This window comes from Terrapene carolina, unplaced genomic scaffold (assembly GCF_002925995.2).
Source record: "Terrapene carolina triunguis isolate 2854851 unplaced genomic scaffold, T_m_triunguis-2.0 Scaffold130, whole genome shotgun sequence".
Classification (NCBI taxonomy): domain Eukaryota; kingdom Metazoa; phylum Chordata; order Testudines; family Emydidae; genus Terrapene; species Terrapene triunguis.
Window position 1 is genome coordinate 24,055,471 of NW_020664481.1, and position 12,771 is coordinate 24,068,241.

At 42.6% G+C, this 12,771-nt stretch overlaps 1 protein-coding gene across 1 annotated transcript; it reads right to left on the reverse strand.

Annotated features, from left to right (window-relative positions):
- Positions 1-1,042: 1,042 nt before the first annotated feature.
- On the reverse strand, positions 1,043-12,710 carry SLC7A6OS (solute carrier family 7 member 6 opposite strand). The gene is made up of 5 exons (XM_024202234.2): positions 12,523-12,710; positions 9,833-10,216; positions 4,173-4,376; positions 2,967-3,105; positions 1,043-1,889 (listed from the first exon to the last, which is right to left on the reverse strand). Exons 1-5 carry the CDS (start codon positions 12,688-12,690, stop codon positions 1,765-1,767), a joined length of 1,020 nt encoding a protein of 339 aa, XP_024058002.1. The 5' UTR covers positions 12,691-12,710; the 3' UTR covers positions 1,043-1,764.
- Between the last annotated feature and the right edge of the window lie 61 nt (positions 12,711-12,771).

Genomic DNA, 12,771 nt, shown 5'->3' on the forward strand with positions numbered 1-12,771 from the left:
GTATGCAATGTTGTATCCATGTCAGTCCCAGGATATTAGAGACAAGGTGGGTGAGGTAGTATCTTTTATGGGACCAACTTCTGTTTGGCGAGAGAAAAGCTTGTGTTTACACAGGTCTGAAGAGCTGTGTAAGCTCAAAAGGTTGTCTCTCACCAACAGTTGGTCCAATAAAAGATCACCCACCTTCTCTCTAAAAGTTGCTTTGCTGTCAGTACAGTCACTGCTGTCCTATTAGCTACTAGTGCAAGGGAAATAGCCACAAAACTGTATTTGCTTCTTCCTCGATTTCAAGTACCATTTTTGAGTGCCCTGACAATTAATTCTGCCCTATTAGCACTTTACCATTAAAATCCAGAAGGTGGAAGCTGCAGCAATGGGAATGTCTGATATGAGAAGGCCATAACAACCCTGAGACAGTGATGAGTTTTACATAAATCCCCTTATCCCAGGTGGGAAGGGAAAGGGCTACTGCAATATAGGCACCAGCTACCACAACAGTTGCCCCAAAATAGTCTGTCCAATAGCTTAGGAAAGTAAGTATAATGTTAAAAAAAAACAAACAAAAAAATAAAGCCACAGCTGTGATGATGGCAAACTAAAGTAACTTAAAACTAATTAAACTGAGTCCCTCTAACCACTTAGCATGGTTCTTGTGATAGTATTGTATTATACTATTAAGGTTAGGAAAAGCTAATGTCCTAAAGCGCCTTTATATGTTCAAGAGATGGGTTTCCCAACCACTTTCTTCTTTACAAAATAAACACTCTACTGCACAGATCTACCATTCCAAGTTAAGAGAACAGAAGACAGAGTTGGAGGAGCAGAAGATGAAAGCAGGTGTGTATACTAATCAACTGAGGCCTACAATCTGAGGTTTTGATTTATACAAAGATGACTTTATTGTAGCTTTGTATAGAAGTTGATGTCCCCATTAGAGCTACTCATTGCAGAAGAAGGCTTGCATTTCAGCATTTTGAAACTTTTAGCTCAGTTAAGGGGTAGAATCCAAGCTTTTTTAAAGAAATGGCTATTTACAGCAAAATAATTTAAAAACAAATTTTTATTTACAAATTTAAGTGCATAAATACTTTACATTACTCTATTTCAGTGATACAAAGGAAAAGGTGTCCAGCCAAAAAGCCCTAGGACATGTCTAGAGATTGACCATTCTTTTCATGTATACAGAGAAAGCAGCTCCTTCAGATAGTAATGCAGCTCTTTTTCTTAAAGCCAAGATTGCTTCTCTACTTGCCACCATTTGTAATACTCAAATTAGAAAATGAAGCTTTCACTCAAACAAGTTTGCTACTGGATAAAAAGTCACATTATGAATGACTTGCTTTACTTAACACTCACTCATGGAGTTAAATACTACCAACTTGAAATTGCAGACGCTTCCTGGATTTTAAGTACAAAATTATTTTTTAAGTGAACTTCATGCCAGAAAGTTCAATTTTTACAGACTTCTACTTTCCCAATGGCTCAGGGTAGGAAATGGCCACTTCAGGCTTAATGTATATAATTAAATACTGTATCAATTCTACAGATCAAACAGATGGACAAGGACAGCTTCCTTTTAAAATGTGGCATTTTGTACAACAGTGGGAAGCTATTTGTTTTACCAGAAGAAAATGCTTTTCCATTCTTTGAGGTCTCACCTTAACATTTCCATAAAGAACTACCAAAAGCAGCAGTAATTTTCTGGACTTTTGGAGGGAGGTCAAGAATACTTTGCTGGCAGTATGCTAGTATTCAGATTTAGTGTTAATCAGAATCTAAGTCCTGGACCCCATCATATTCAAACTCCTGCAGAATATCACAGTGGTATTTGACCCATGTTCTGCTCCTGATACCCCTGCCATCTTCATCACTGAAGCTCCCATCAGATTCTAGAGAGAAAACATTAAATGCTTCAAACTGCATGTTAAAATCTCTTTGTAGTTAAAGATCAGTTATGATTCAGGAACTATTAAATACTTAACTTTATATGGTAATGCAAGAGCTTCCCACCTGCCCACTGCCAAAGAATTACAAGTTCTGCATCAGATGAGTTGTACTCCTTTTCAAGGCAGTGATGCTAACTTTGCACATATAGCATCTTTTAACTGAGGGTTTCAATGTAGCTAAGAAGTCTCAATTTTAATAATAGAAAAACAGGATTTGCTCAAGATCGGTGGCAAGAGTTAGGAACTGAATTAGTCTCCAAACCTCATATGCCTTATAGTGCAACTCTTGATAGTTAAACCAGCTTGATAAGAATTTCTAATGAAGAAATTCTTCAGTCAGCCAATAAAGATGAGTTCATCCATTTAAGACAAACATCAAATGAGAATCCACTAATGAAGTTTACTCCATATGGCATAGAGGGGCCAGGTAGAAGTATTTTCCCTTTGTTCCCTAAGATTTTTCATGGAAAGAAGGGTTTGCAGAAGTCTCCATCACCTCAGTTCTAATGGGCTTTCACAACACTGAAAGACTTAAAAAGGAATTGAGAAGTTTAAGTTCTACTTACCAATACACCTCTACCTCGATATAACGCGACCCGATATAACACGAATTCGGATATAACGCGGTAAAGCAGTGCTCCGGGGGGGGTGGGGCTGCACACTCGGGTGGATCAAAGCAAGTTCGATATAACGCAGTTTCACCTATAACGCGGTAAGATTTTTTGGCTCCCAAGGACAGCGTTATATCGGGGTAGAGGTGTACTTGTTCAAGTGCGAGATGCGTGAAAATGAGGAACAGTTTATTCCTATCATCCACTGATAGTTGTGGAACAAATCATTCAAGACTACCTTTGAAGTCTCCAATTTAATGAACCCTCCCATTCCCCATGAACATCCCCATTCAGTAATGATTCCACCTTAGATTGTGACATTATAGCTAGCAAAAGCGAACACCATCAGAAGATTTAAGCCTCATCCCCTAAATGGGCAGAAGGGCAGGTAGTACTGACAATGAAATACCTCCATCTTTTCCTTCTCCGTCTTCATCTTCCTCAGGAAGGAACTCATCTTCATCAGGATAGTCATTACGCCAATTATTCTCATTGTTCTCATCATCTTCATCATCATATACTTCTTCAGAAATATGATCATCATCTACCTGCATGTCAATAGGGAAAGGACTGTTCAGAGGAGGAAAAGAGTCACAGAAAAATTAAATGATTTCTCCATCAGTCTACATAGCGTAAGATGAGGAAGAAAAAAAAATATTCACTAGTGATACTTAGGTACAGTGACACCATCCAAGAGTTAAAATGATGTATTGTAGCCTCAATGGGCAGACCACAGTCTGTTCAGGTCTGGCATAACTTATGTTGTTAGTGCATGCAATAAGTTTAGTACTGTGTTAAGGAAATAAAACTATCCTAATAGAACAACACTGATGTGGTTGCACCATTACCTATTTTGGGCACTGCTGAAATTGCAAAATTAATTCCACCCACTCCAGTTGTACTTCAGTGGTTGAATGAGTAGTAGTTTTGAGGAAAGTTAGCTATTTGAAGTGAAAAGTGATAAAGCAGTGTTTAATTTTGGCAAAGGGAACAAATGGATCAGAGGATATGCAATGAAAGAAAGCTTCTTACCAGCGCCTACTGTTGAAATATGAAATCACATCACAACTGAAGCACAGTTGTTCTCTCATTATATATAATGCACAAAACTTGACTGAAACCTTAATAGTTTAAGGTAAGTACTCAAATTAGGAAATGCCAGAAATAAGGCTGCCTATGCAACCTTATTTTGGCCCTCTTTGTGCCACCTTTTGTGTAGGCATAGCTGCTCATCAACAAGAAGCAAGTGTGACTACTGTTAGTCCTGGAGACCCACACAACTGAAGTATGAATGACCCAGATTCTTTTCTTCCTTGTGCATTGTTTACCAAGTTCCAGTCAGTTACACCTGTGCAAACACAATGAAGACAATGGGAGTTACATAGGTGTGTTATGTTGGGCATAATTTTCCCTGCCAATATGGAAAGAACCCAGGTTGAGTTTGCAAGACTGGCAGTTAGAAAAAGCACATTTGATACAAAAGTCATTGAGCTACAAAATGCCATTTTGCATGGTCATGATTTTCAGACTAGGACAATGTAATTGAAGCATGTTTGTTTCCATTAGCTTCTTTCATTACTACATAAAGTCTGGTTTTTGATTTCCTCATCCTTACCAGTTCATATTCCTGTGTGTAAGGCTGCACAGAGAGGATGTTCTGGATCCAGCCAGGAGTCGATGTTTCCATGTAGTAAATATCATAAACATAATCATCTTCCTTCCCATGGTGTTCTAATCCTTTATCATTCTCAGATACAGTTAAACGCTCACGGATCATTTCTACTGCATTGCAAAGAATCACTTCTGGATCATCAGTTTTCTGTTATCAAAAAAACCACCACCAATATTTCATTGAAGTCACACATAGCGAGTTTAAGTGAGCTACAACTAAAACATTTATCCTTAATGCCCCAAATAGGGCAAAGTAAAAACATTTTGCAAGTTATTTAAAAAGTTTTACTATTGAAAGCTTTAGATTGCTGATGCTCCAAATAAACTGCAGTAGGACTTTATCTGGGAGGGGGAGGGGGTGCACTGGCGAGCCTTTCCATAACCCAAACATTTTCTGTATAGTTAATGGATATTGTGTGTTCACAGCAGTTTTTAATAATAGAATTTGAGACTTTCAGGTTATGTTTGAAAATGAAACACTGAACACTAAATAGACAATCCACCCATTTTGCTCAGCTTACCAATCTGTCCATTTAGAACACCTCAGCCTAGAAATGGAAATACTGATTTAAATGGGCATTTCCAAGTGTACTGCTGGCAGATGTCAACCCACTGAAAAGTGAATCTACATCAGTAGTTCAGAGGCCCACATACCAACTAAACAGTTTCCAGTCAGTTTTAGCATTTTATTTTAGGGAGCAATTTCATTAGTGTTTTTTTCTGTTTTTGGCTGGAGGGCTCTTCATACATACATTTGTTAGGCAGGAAGATTTGCATATAGCTGTAACTCAGACTCCATATCACCCATAAATAATGACTGTAGCCTGAAGAAATTCAAATACACCTCTACCCCGATATAACATGAATTCGGATATAACGCGGTAAAGCAGCGCTCCGGGGGGGGGGAGGGGGGGGCAGGGCTGCGCGCTCCAGCGGATCAAAGCAAGTTCGATAGAATGCGGTTTCACCTATAACGCAGTACGATTTTTTGGCTCCCCAGGACAGTGTTATATCGAGGTCGAGGTGTACAGTCTCCCCCTCAGAAAGTTAAGCCATGGTCAGCCTTCTCTAGAGAGAAGCAGTAGCACTGGTGTGATTTTCCTCCTACAGCATTTTAAAAATAAAGGCTAGAGGCAGCTGTAAATGAAAGCAACTGCTTTCTTGCTTGAAACTACTGCTACTTTGCTGTGTAAGCAGATAACAGATTAAAGGTGAAACATGAGTTAGTACATCAGCTTCACAGTAAACTGGATGGGTTGGAAAGTCATCTTGTCTTGTGTCTTTTGTCTGGTTTATTCATGGGTAATTCTGAAAGTGTGTATGTATGTATGTTTTAGCACAGGGCGTTATTTGTGAAAAGGATCCAAGGACTGTTTGTTAGGTCAAGACCAGTGCTATACACTCTGCATAAAAACTTGAGTTATTGAGATATTCTAATCAGCTCTCCCCCTTTATCAACTCATGTGTCACTGACAAACAATTCTGTTTTAATATTAAGGGCTGTTTTTTGCATCATTCAACTTGAACAAAAACAGATGTCAATTTCCATTTCAGGGTTTCACGTGTTCAAAGTTGGTGGGTTTTCCCTACTCACAAGAAATCTTAATGTTAATATTGCAAAAAGCTTTCCCCTCCAAAGTTTTGGGCCTTAAATTCACATCTATGCAGCTATTAATCACCTCCCTCCCCCACAAAATAGTAATCAGAAACAGGCTCCAAGGGCACACTGTCCACCCCTTGTTTTCTCATTCTGACATGAAAAACGCTCCCAGTTTATTCTTTGTGATTTGGACATTTGCAAGTTGAAGGCAGAGTTTTCAAGCATTTGAAAACTCATTGCTTTCAGTTAAAAGACAAAATATTAGATCAGTGTATTTGTTTTTATCTTTAAAAAAAGCACAGGCTGTTCATCAAAGAAACCTGATCCTGAACAGATTTTATATTAAAGAATCTTAGCACTAAAATTATGCACAAGGTACATACAACTAAAAATTGGTATTGTACAAGGGAAATGTTAATATGTTCACTATAAACCTCATCTGTGTTATTGATATTTCTGTACACAATATAAGGATGTGTTCTATGGCTAAAATATAATCCACTCTGAACTACCACCATCCATGTACAAATTCATATTAGTAATGGAAAAATTATATATACACCCCCCTCAAAATGTGGATCACCAGCAGTTATGCTGTCTTATTCTTATATCTTTATTGCTGGGAAAAAAGTGGAAATATCCAGAGTTCACCTTGCAAAGATGGTAGCTACTTCTAAGAAAATGCAGTTTTATTCATGAAATCTATAATCAAAACTTAGATCACTAATTTACACATTACTCTTTAAATAAATGGTTAATACACTACAAAGGTTTGTCTGCCTCAGATAGGATTTAATACATATAGTTGTGCAAGTGGATACAGATGCTTAAAGTGAATAGTTAAATATTTTGTACAGTATGACACTGTTCTATTACAGTAACATCTGTTGTAGTAGAATTGTGCAGTTATGTATAGGTAAAAAATGACACTACACAAAAGTTTAGATTGTTTTCCCCTGTAAATATGAGACCAATGAACAAGTCCAAAAGACAGGAAAAGGCTGCTGGACCCACTGAGTCTGCCCCTATTGTTTCTGTGTTCCACATTCACAGGAGAAAAAACTTTCCGGCAGATTCTTCCCCATAGCCAGAATCATTTGCAAATTGTTGGCTTTGGCAGGCCCACTGTTTCAATTCCATTTAGGTTGGCACAAATTCTCCCCTTGCTGGAACAGGTGCTTGAGAGAAATTCCACCCATCAAGTTCAAGTGCTTTCTGAACTATTTTGTCAATTCTGAGGTGAGAATAGAAAAACCAGTAAGACGGTCTCTCTCATCCTAACCTCTACAGAAAGGGAAAAAATTAAAGTGGAGAGGGAAATGGAGAATGAAGCAAACGCTGGCCTAGTTTGAATTTTTTTTTTTTTGCCTAAACACCTCACAATTAAGATTTATTAGTAACAACGCTATTGGGCTTCTGTAGTGCCATAGTTCTACCTCTGTTTGGTCAGTCCCAGTGTCAGGTAGCACTGCTATGCATTTTAAAAATCTTTAAGTTCTAATTCAGAAGGAACTTTTAAATGCAACAGAGAAGGACAAAGCTGACTTGTGGAGCCTCGTTTCCAAACCATTAATGATATTTCCATATTAAAAGCATTTCTGTATTTGAGAAAAGAAATAAATTGAGCAGGTTGCATCTCTACCTTTTTGTAGAGGTAGAGGTGCCGCTACTACTGCTCCTGAGGACTGAGTTGAGGTCCAGTCTCAAACACACACAAGAACAAAACGAGTAAGTAGATGAGACCGTATCTAGCACAAGCTGGGATTTTGACTGCACATTGTAGTTCCCATTTCCTAAAAGCAAATCCTGCTGAGTCACATTGAGAGCCACTACTCCTTCCCACCTTGCTTTCCTCATGCTTATTGGGGGAAAGAGATTGAAGCTGACTGAGGGGAATGGGCAATGTTTATTTGGAGTTGGGCAATAGCTGCAAGTAGTCTAATCTGAACAGAATGTTTTTGTTTTTAAAAAGAAGCTAACATGCACTTTGAGTGCTGTGTTGTACAATTATTGAATGCTGTGTATGGATAAACAAGTCATTTGGACAAGCACTCATTCTAGGATGGGAATGTTTCAGCATCAAAAACAATGTATTATTGCACTGAGCTGCCAGCTGTTTATCAAGATGCAGCATTTTCAGCTGGAGTTGCTCAATTTTTACTGATGGAAGTAGAATGGATTTAAAAACAATGTTTTTCCAGTTACCACATTCTCCTTGCCCACACTGATGTTTACTTCTCTCCAACATGGAAAGGTTTTCGTTTTCTCAGAGCTGTGATCCATTGGTAATGGAAATGCTGAATAGGTTTATTCTCATATATGCTATAATACAATGCTTCCTTCAATATCACCCCTCCTCCCACCCCACAAAAGCACAATATTCTGTGACCTGCCACAGTCATGAAAGAGTTTAGAAGATTCGTGATGTGCTGTACATATAGCAACCATGGGAAACAGACAACTTCGTCACACTTAGAATTCCACCAGAAACTGAGCAGAGATTCTTGCAACTAAAAATATGGGTGCAAGATGATTGCAAGATTAGAAAAATAAACACAGCACACTAAAACCATGTAGAGCTCAAAAAGCTCTACGCAGTGAGAAGAGTGTCAAGCACAGCGGCCTAAAGCATTAATTTCAGAAAAATTGGAATATTTCTAGTCAGAGTTGCTAAAATAATCTTCCAAGCGTGAACTAATCAAACAGATAGTGTTCTAAGTCTACAGGAAGAGTCCATGCCCCTACTGCTGCTCAGACTTGTCAAGCAGCAGAGTTAAAATAAGAAGGCTCAGACTGGTTTCACAGCTGCTATTTAAAAATAACAAAGTCCTGAAGTACCATATCAATCTCACTTTGCTGCTGCTTGAGGGAACTATGAGCATCTGTAGAAGCAGGTGTTGGGGTTATTCAGAAGGGGGAAGCTCAGCCAAAGAAGCAGAGGCCTCTTCTCTCCACCAGCCTTCTTTGCAGGTGACAGGGAATTCTGAAGGGTTGGGGACATGCACACACAGCTTCTCCTTTCTAGCAACTAAATAGGGTGAAGCTTTGTGTTTTATACATCTATTAGCCAGACGCTTATTTGAGAGATTAAACCCCCACCTAGGGCACAGAGAAGACACTAGTAGAAATCCATGCACCCTCCCCTACCCCACAGAGCAAGGGTGGGCAAACTTTTTGGCCTGAGGGTCACATCAGGGTTCCAAAACTGTATGGAGGGCCAGGTAGGGAAGGCTGTGCCTCCCCAAACAGCCTGCCCCCCGCCCCCTATCTGCCCCCCCCGCTCCTTGTCCCCTGACCGCCCCCTCCCCTAACTGCCCTCCACCGAGATCCCACCCCCTATCCAACCCCTCCCTCCCCCTGCTCCCTGTCTCCTGACTGCCCCGATCCCTATCCACACCTCTGCCCCCGACAGGCCCCTTGGGACTCCCATGCCAGTCCCCTGACTGCCCCCCAGAATCCCCTGCCCCTTATCCAACCCCCCCCCCCGCTCCCCACCCCCAACCATGCAGCTCAGAGCACCAGGACTGGCAGCCGCGCCGCCTGGCCGGAGCCAACTACGCCGCCGCGCAGTCAGAGCACCAGGGCAGGAGCTCACAGCCCCACCGCCCAGTGTGCTGACGGCACGGCGAGCTGAGTATGCGGGGGAGCAGGGACAGCAGGGGAGGGGCCGGGGGCTAGCCTCCCCGACCGGGAGCTCAAGGGCCGGGCAGGACGGTCCTGCGGCCCGTAGTTTGCCCACCTCTGCCATAGAGGTTGTTCCAGGAGGCTGCACTTCTCACTAGGACTTAAGTAGTAAGACCCACCTCACCCGTATCTTTTATATTTTGCTCAGGCTAGGTTTAATCCTCCAGCTATTAAGTGTGTAATTAAATGCCTTTATATTGTCTAAACAGTATAGATTCAAAATCACTGGCAAACATCCAGCATGCCCACCTATGCAGTTTTACTGCACCAAAATGGAATTTAATTTGGCTAGTCAGTAGTGCAGAAGTCTCAATACCAACCTGTGTGTCTACTGCAGTGATATTGGGGTCTCTCTCTACTTCCTCCTCTTGTACTACATCAAACAACTGGAATTCCCCAAAATAACTTGAACTACCATAAGTAGCAGTGCTTCCTTGTTGTGAAGTGTCTTTTTTTGCTTCAGGGTCCAGTTTGGCACCCTCATTTGTCTCCGCGCCATTTGTGTCAAGCACAATTGTTTCTCTTTCAGCACAGTTTGGCCGATGGCTGGTTATGATGCGGTACCGGTTTTCCTGCCTCTTCACCTGCTTGGAGGAGCGAAGGTCCTGAATTATTCTTTGAGTGCTTCCTAAAGAGGGTCGCAGAATTTCTGCTGCTTTATCTCGAGTAATAGCTTCTTGTACATACTTCTCAACAGGCTCATTCTGGACAGAGAGAGAAAGGGGGGAAAAAAAAGTCAAACCACTGACTTAATACAGAATCACCCTCCTTCCTGAAAGAGCTTTGAATCATAGAATATCAGGGTTGGAAGGTACCTCAGGAGGTCAGCCAGTCCAACCCCCTGCTCAAAGCAGAACCAATTCCTAACTAAATCATTCCAGCCAGGGCTTTGTCAAGCCTGACCTTAAAAACCTCTAAGGAAGGAGATACCAGCACCTCCCTAGGTAACCCATTCCAGTGCTTAATTTGTGCCTATTATTGTTACAAGTAATTACCAAGATTGGAGTAAACTAAGATGCAAGTCAAAAAAAATGTACTACTGGTTGTTTAGCTTGTTGTCAAATGAACAAAGTAATCTATTTCTATTCTATATAGGTTCTTATACCACACATCATTGTATCTGCATGTCTTCCAGCAGTGCATTAACCAACATGATGAATATGTCCTGTTTGTTCTCTTATCCACCACTCGGGAGAAGTGTGCGATGTGGAGTGTCTTGTTATGGTACGGTGGGTTGTTTGGAATATAAAGTTATTACTATGTATGTGTTAGAGAAAACAAGGTCAAAAAACATGCTTGAAGTGGAAGGTGGTGAGGTTTGTGATGGTCCTTGTACTTGGGGGGAGTTCATTCCACAGTCTCAGGCTAGTCCCCAAGAAAGTTCTGTCTTCTGCACAGATGAGCTTTACCCTCATTGCAGGGAGTTCCATTGTGCCAGAGGAGTGAAGCGGTCAAACACTGTCTTCATCCCAGAGTTTCAGTTGGTCTTTTATGTATCCTGGGCCCAGGCCATGAAGTACTTTAAAAATTAAGTCAAGGTCCTAGCCCTTATTTGAAGTTCTAGGAGAAGCTAGCATAGAGAGCAGAGGAGAGGGCCAATATGCTTGTGGTAGCCTGTGTTGCTGAGGAGACATGCTACAGCATTCTGTAGTAGTTGGAATTTCCTAAGCACTGAAGACTTCGGGGCCAGGTACAAAGCATTGCTGTAGTCCAGCTGAGAGGTGATGAAGGCATGATAACTGAGGTCATTGTGCACCAGGATGAGACAATCACCCACGCACAGGAGATAAAGTGTTACTCATGGACACTGCTACATGACCATTTCAGCGAGGAATTAAAGAGCCCTTCTAAACTATGCACTGACCTGACCAATTGTGGGTGTATACCTTCAATCAAATGAGACCACACCATGGCTGTGAACTCTTCAAGATGCTTTCCTCTGTCCACCAGCATAACTTCTGTCTTGCTCATTTAGCCAGCTATTTTTCCATTCAAGAGCTGAGCTCATCCAAGTCCTGGGCCATCTTGGTGGTCATATGTTGGGAAGGATAGGCTGAACTGTGTGTCATCTACATACTGCGGAAATCTGAGTCCATGTTGTCTGACTAGTTCACCTAATGGCTGTATATAGATGTCAAAAAGTACCAGAGAGAGAACTGATCTTGGTGGGAGTCCACAAGCAAGGAACCTAGTAGTGGACATACAGCTTCCCCATCACTACTCAATGGGTCAATCCCTCCAGGAAAGACTCAAATATTTTAGCCCTTTACACTGGACCCTTACCACCTCTCTCAGGTAAGAGAGGACTCATCAGTACGTTTCTCTGTATTTTCGCAGGATTTACAGGCGACAATGGGGGGAAGAAATGCATTTAAAATAGGATTATGGAGAAAAAACATTAAAATGAGTAGGGGGGCTTTGAGGCAGGTGGAGGACCCAAAGCAACATCGAATTCACTTTTTGAGGTTGACTAGTTTTCAATATGAAACCACCCCCTCTTCTGGGCTTGGTTTGTAGGTGCTAACATGGCAGACCATTAAATGACTGAGCAGCGGCATCACTAGGGTGACCAGATGTCCCGATTTTATAGGGACAGTCCTGATACATGGGGCTTTGTGTTATATAGGCGCCTATTACCCCCTCCCACCCCCTGTCCCGATTTTACATACTTGCTGCCTCGTCACCCTAGGCATCACCCAGAGGAACTTGATGGGCAGGACAAAGGGGTGTCCAGTGCCCCAACAGGAGAGCCCTGGTTAGACAGGAAGTGTTTAATGGGCCCCTAGTTCTCATCAAAGCCCATTCGCGACCAGGCTGGTCTCTGGGGGTCAGGCAGACTGGCCCAGCCTGGAGGCTCCCGCTAACCCAGAGGGCGGGCACGGGCCGGGCTCCCCACAGAGCATCTCAGGGACGGAGCCCGCTCGGGGCTGGGGGAGGCCCCACAGAGCCCGCGGGGGGCGGACGGGGGGACCAGACCGGAACCCCGGCGCTGGGTCCGGCCCTGCGCTACCTGCGAGGGCACGGTGGCCACCAGCTTGAAGAGGTTCTTCTCCACCGCGTCGCGGGGCGGCGCGGGGCCCGGCTCGGTGCGCTGCCGCTTGCAGGCGATCACCAGGGCCTCGGCCGGCTCCGACCCGCCGCGCTTCCGCTTCACACGCAGCACCGCCGCGCGCTCCATGCCGGCCGCCGGGCCGCACAGCATGCTGGGATAGAGACCCGCCGCGGACAGCGCTAGGCCCCACCCTCTAAGGGCTGGGGG

Excerpts from the sequence above, each read along its gene's own strand:
- SLC7A6OS (XM_024202234.2), bottom strand. The coding sequence starts at position 12,690 with ATGGAGCGCGCGGCGGTGCTGCGTGTGAAGCGGAAGCGCGGCGGGTCG. Across the intron at positions 4,377-9,832 it reads TCACTGCAGTAGACACACAG|AAAACTGATGATCCAGAAGT; the intron begins GTTGGTATTGAG and ends TTTTGATAACAG. Across the intron at positions 3,106-4,172 it reads ACACACAGGAATATGAACTG|GTAGATGATGATCATATTTC; the intron begins GTAAGGATGAGG and ends ATTGACATGCAG.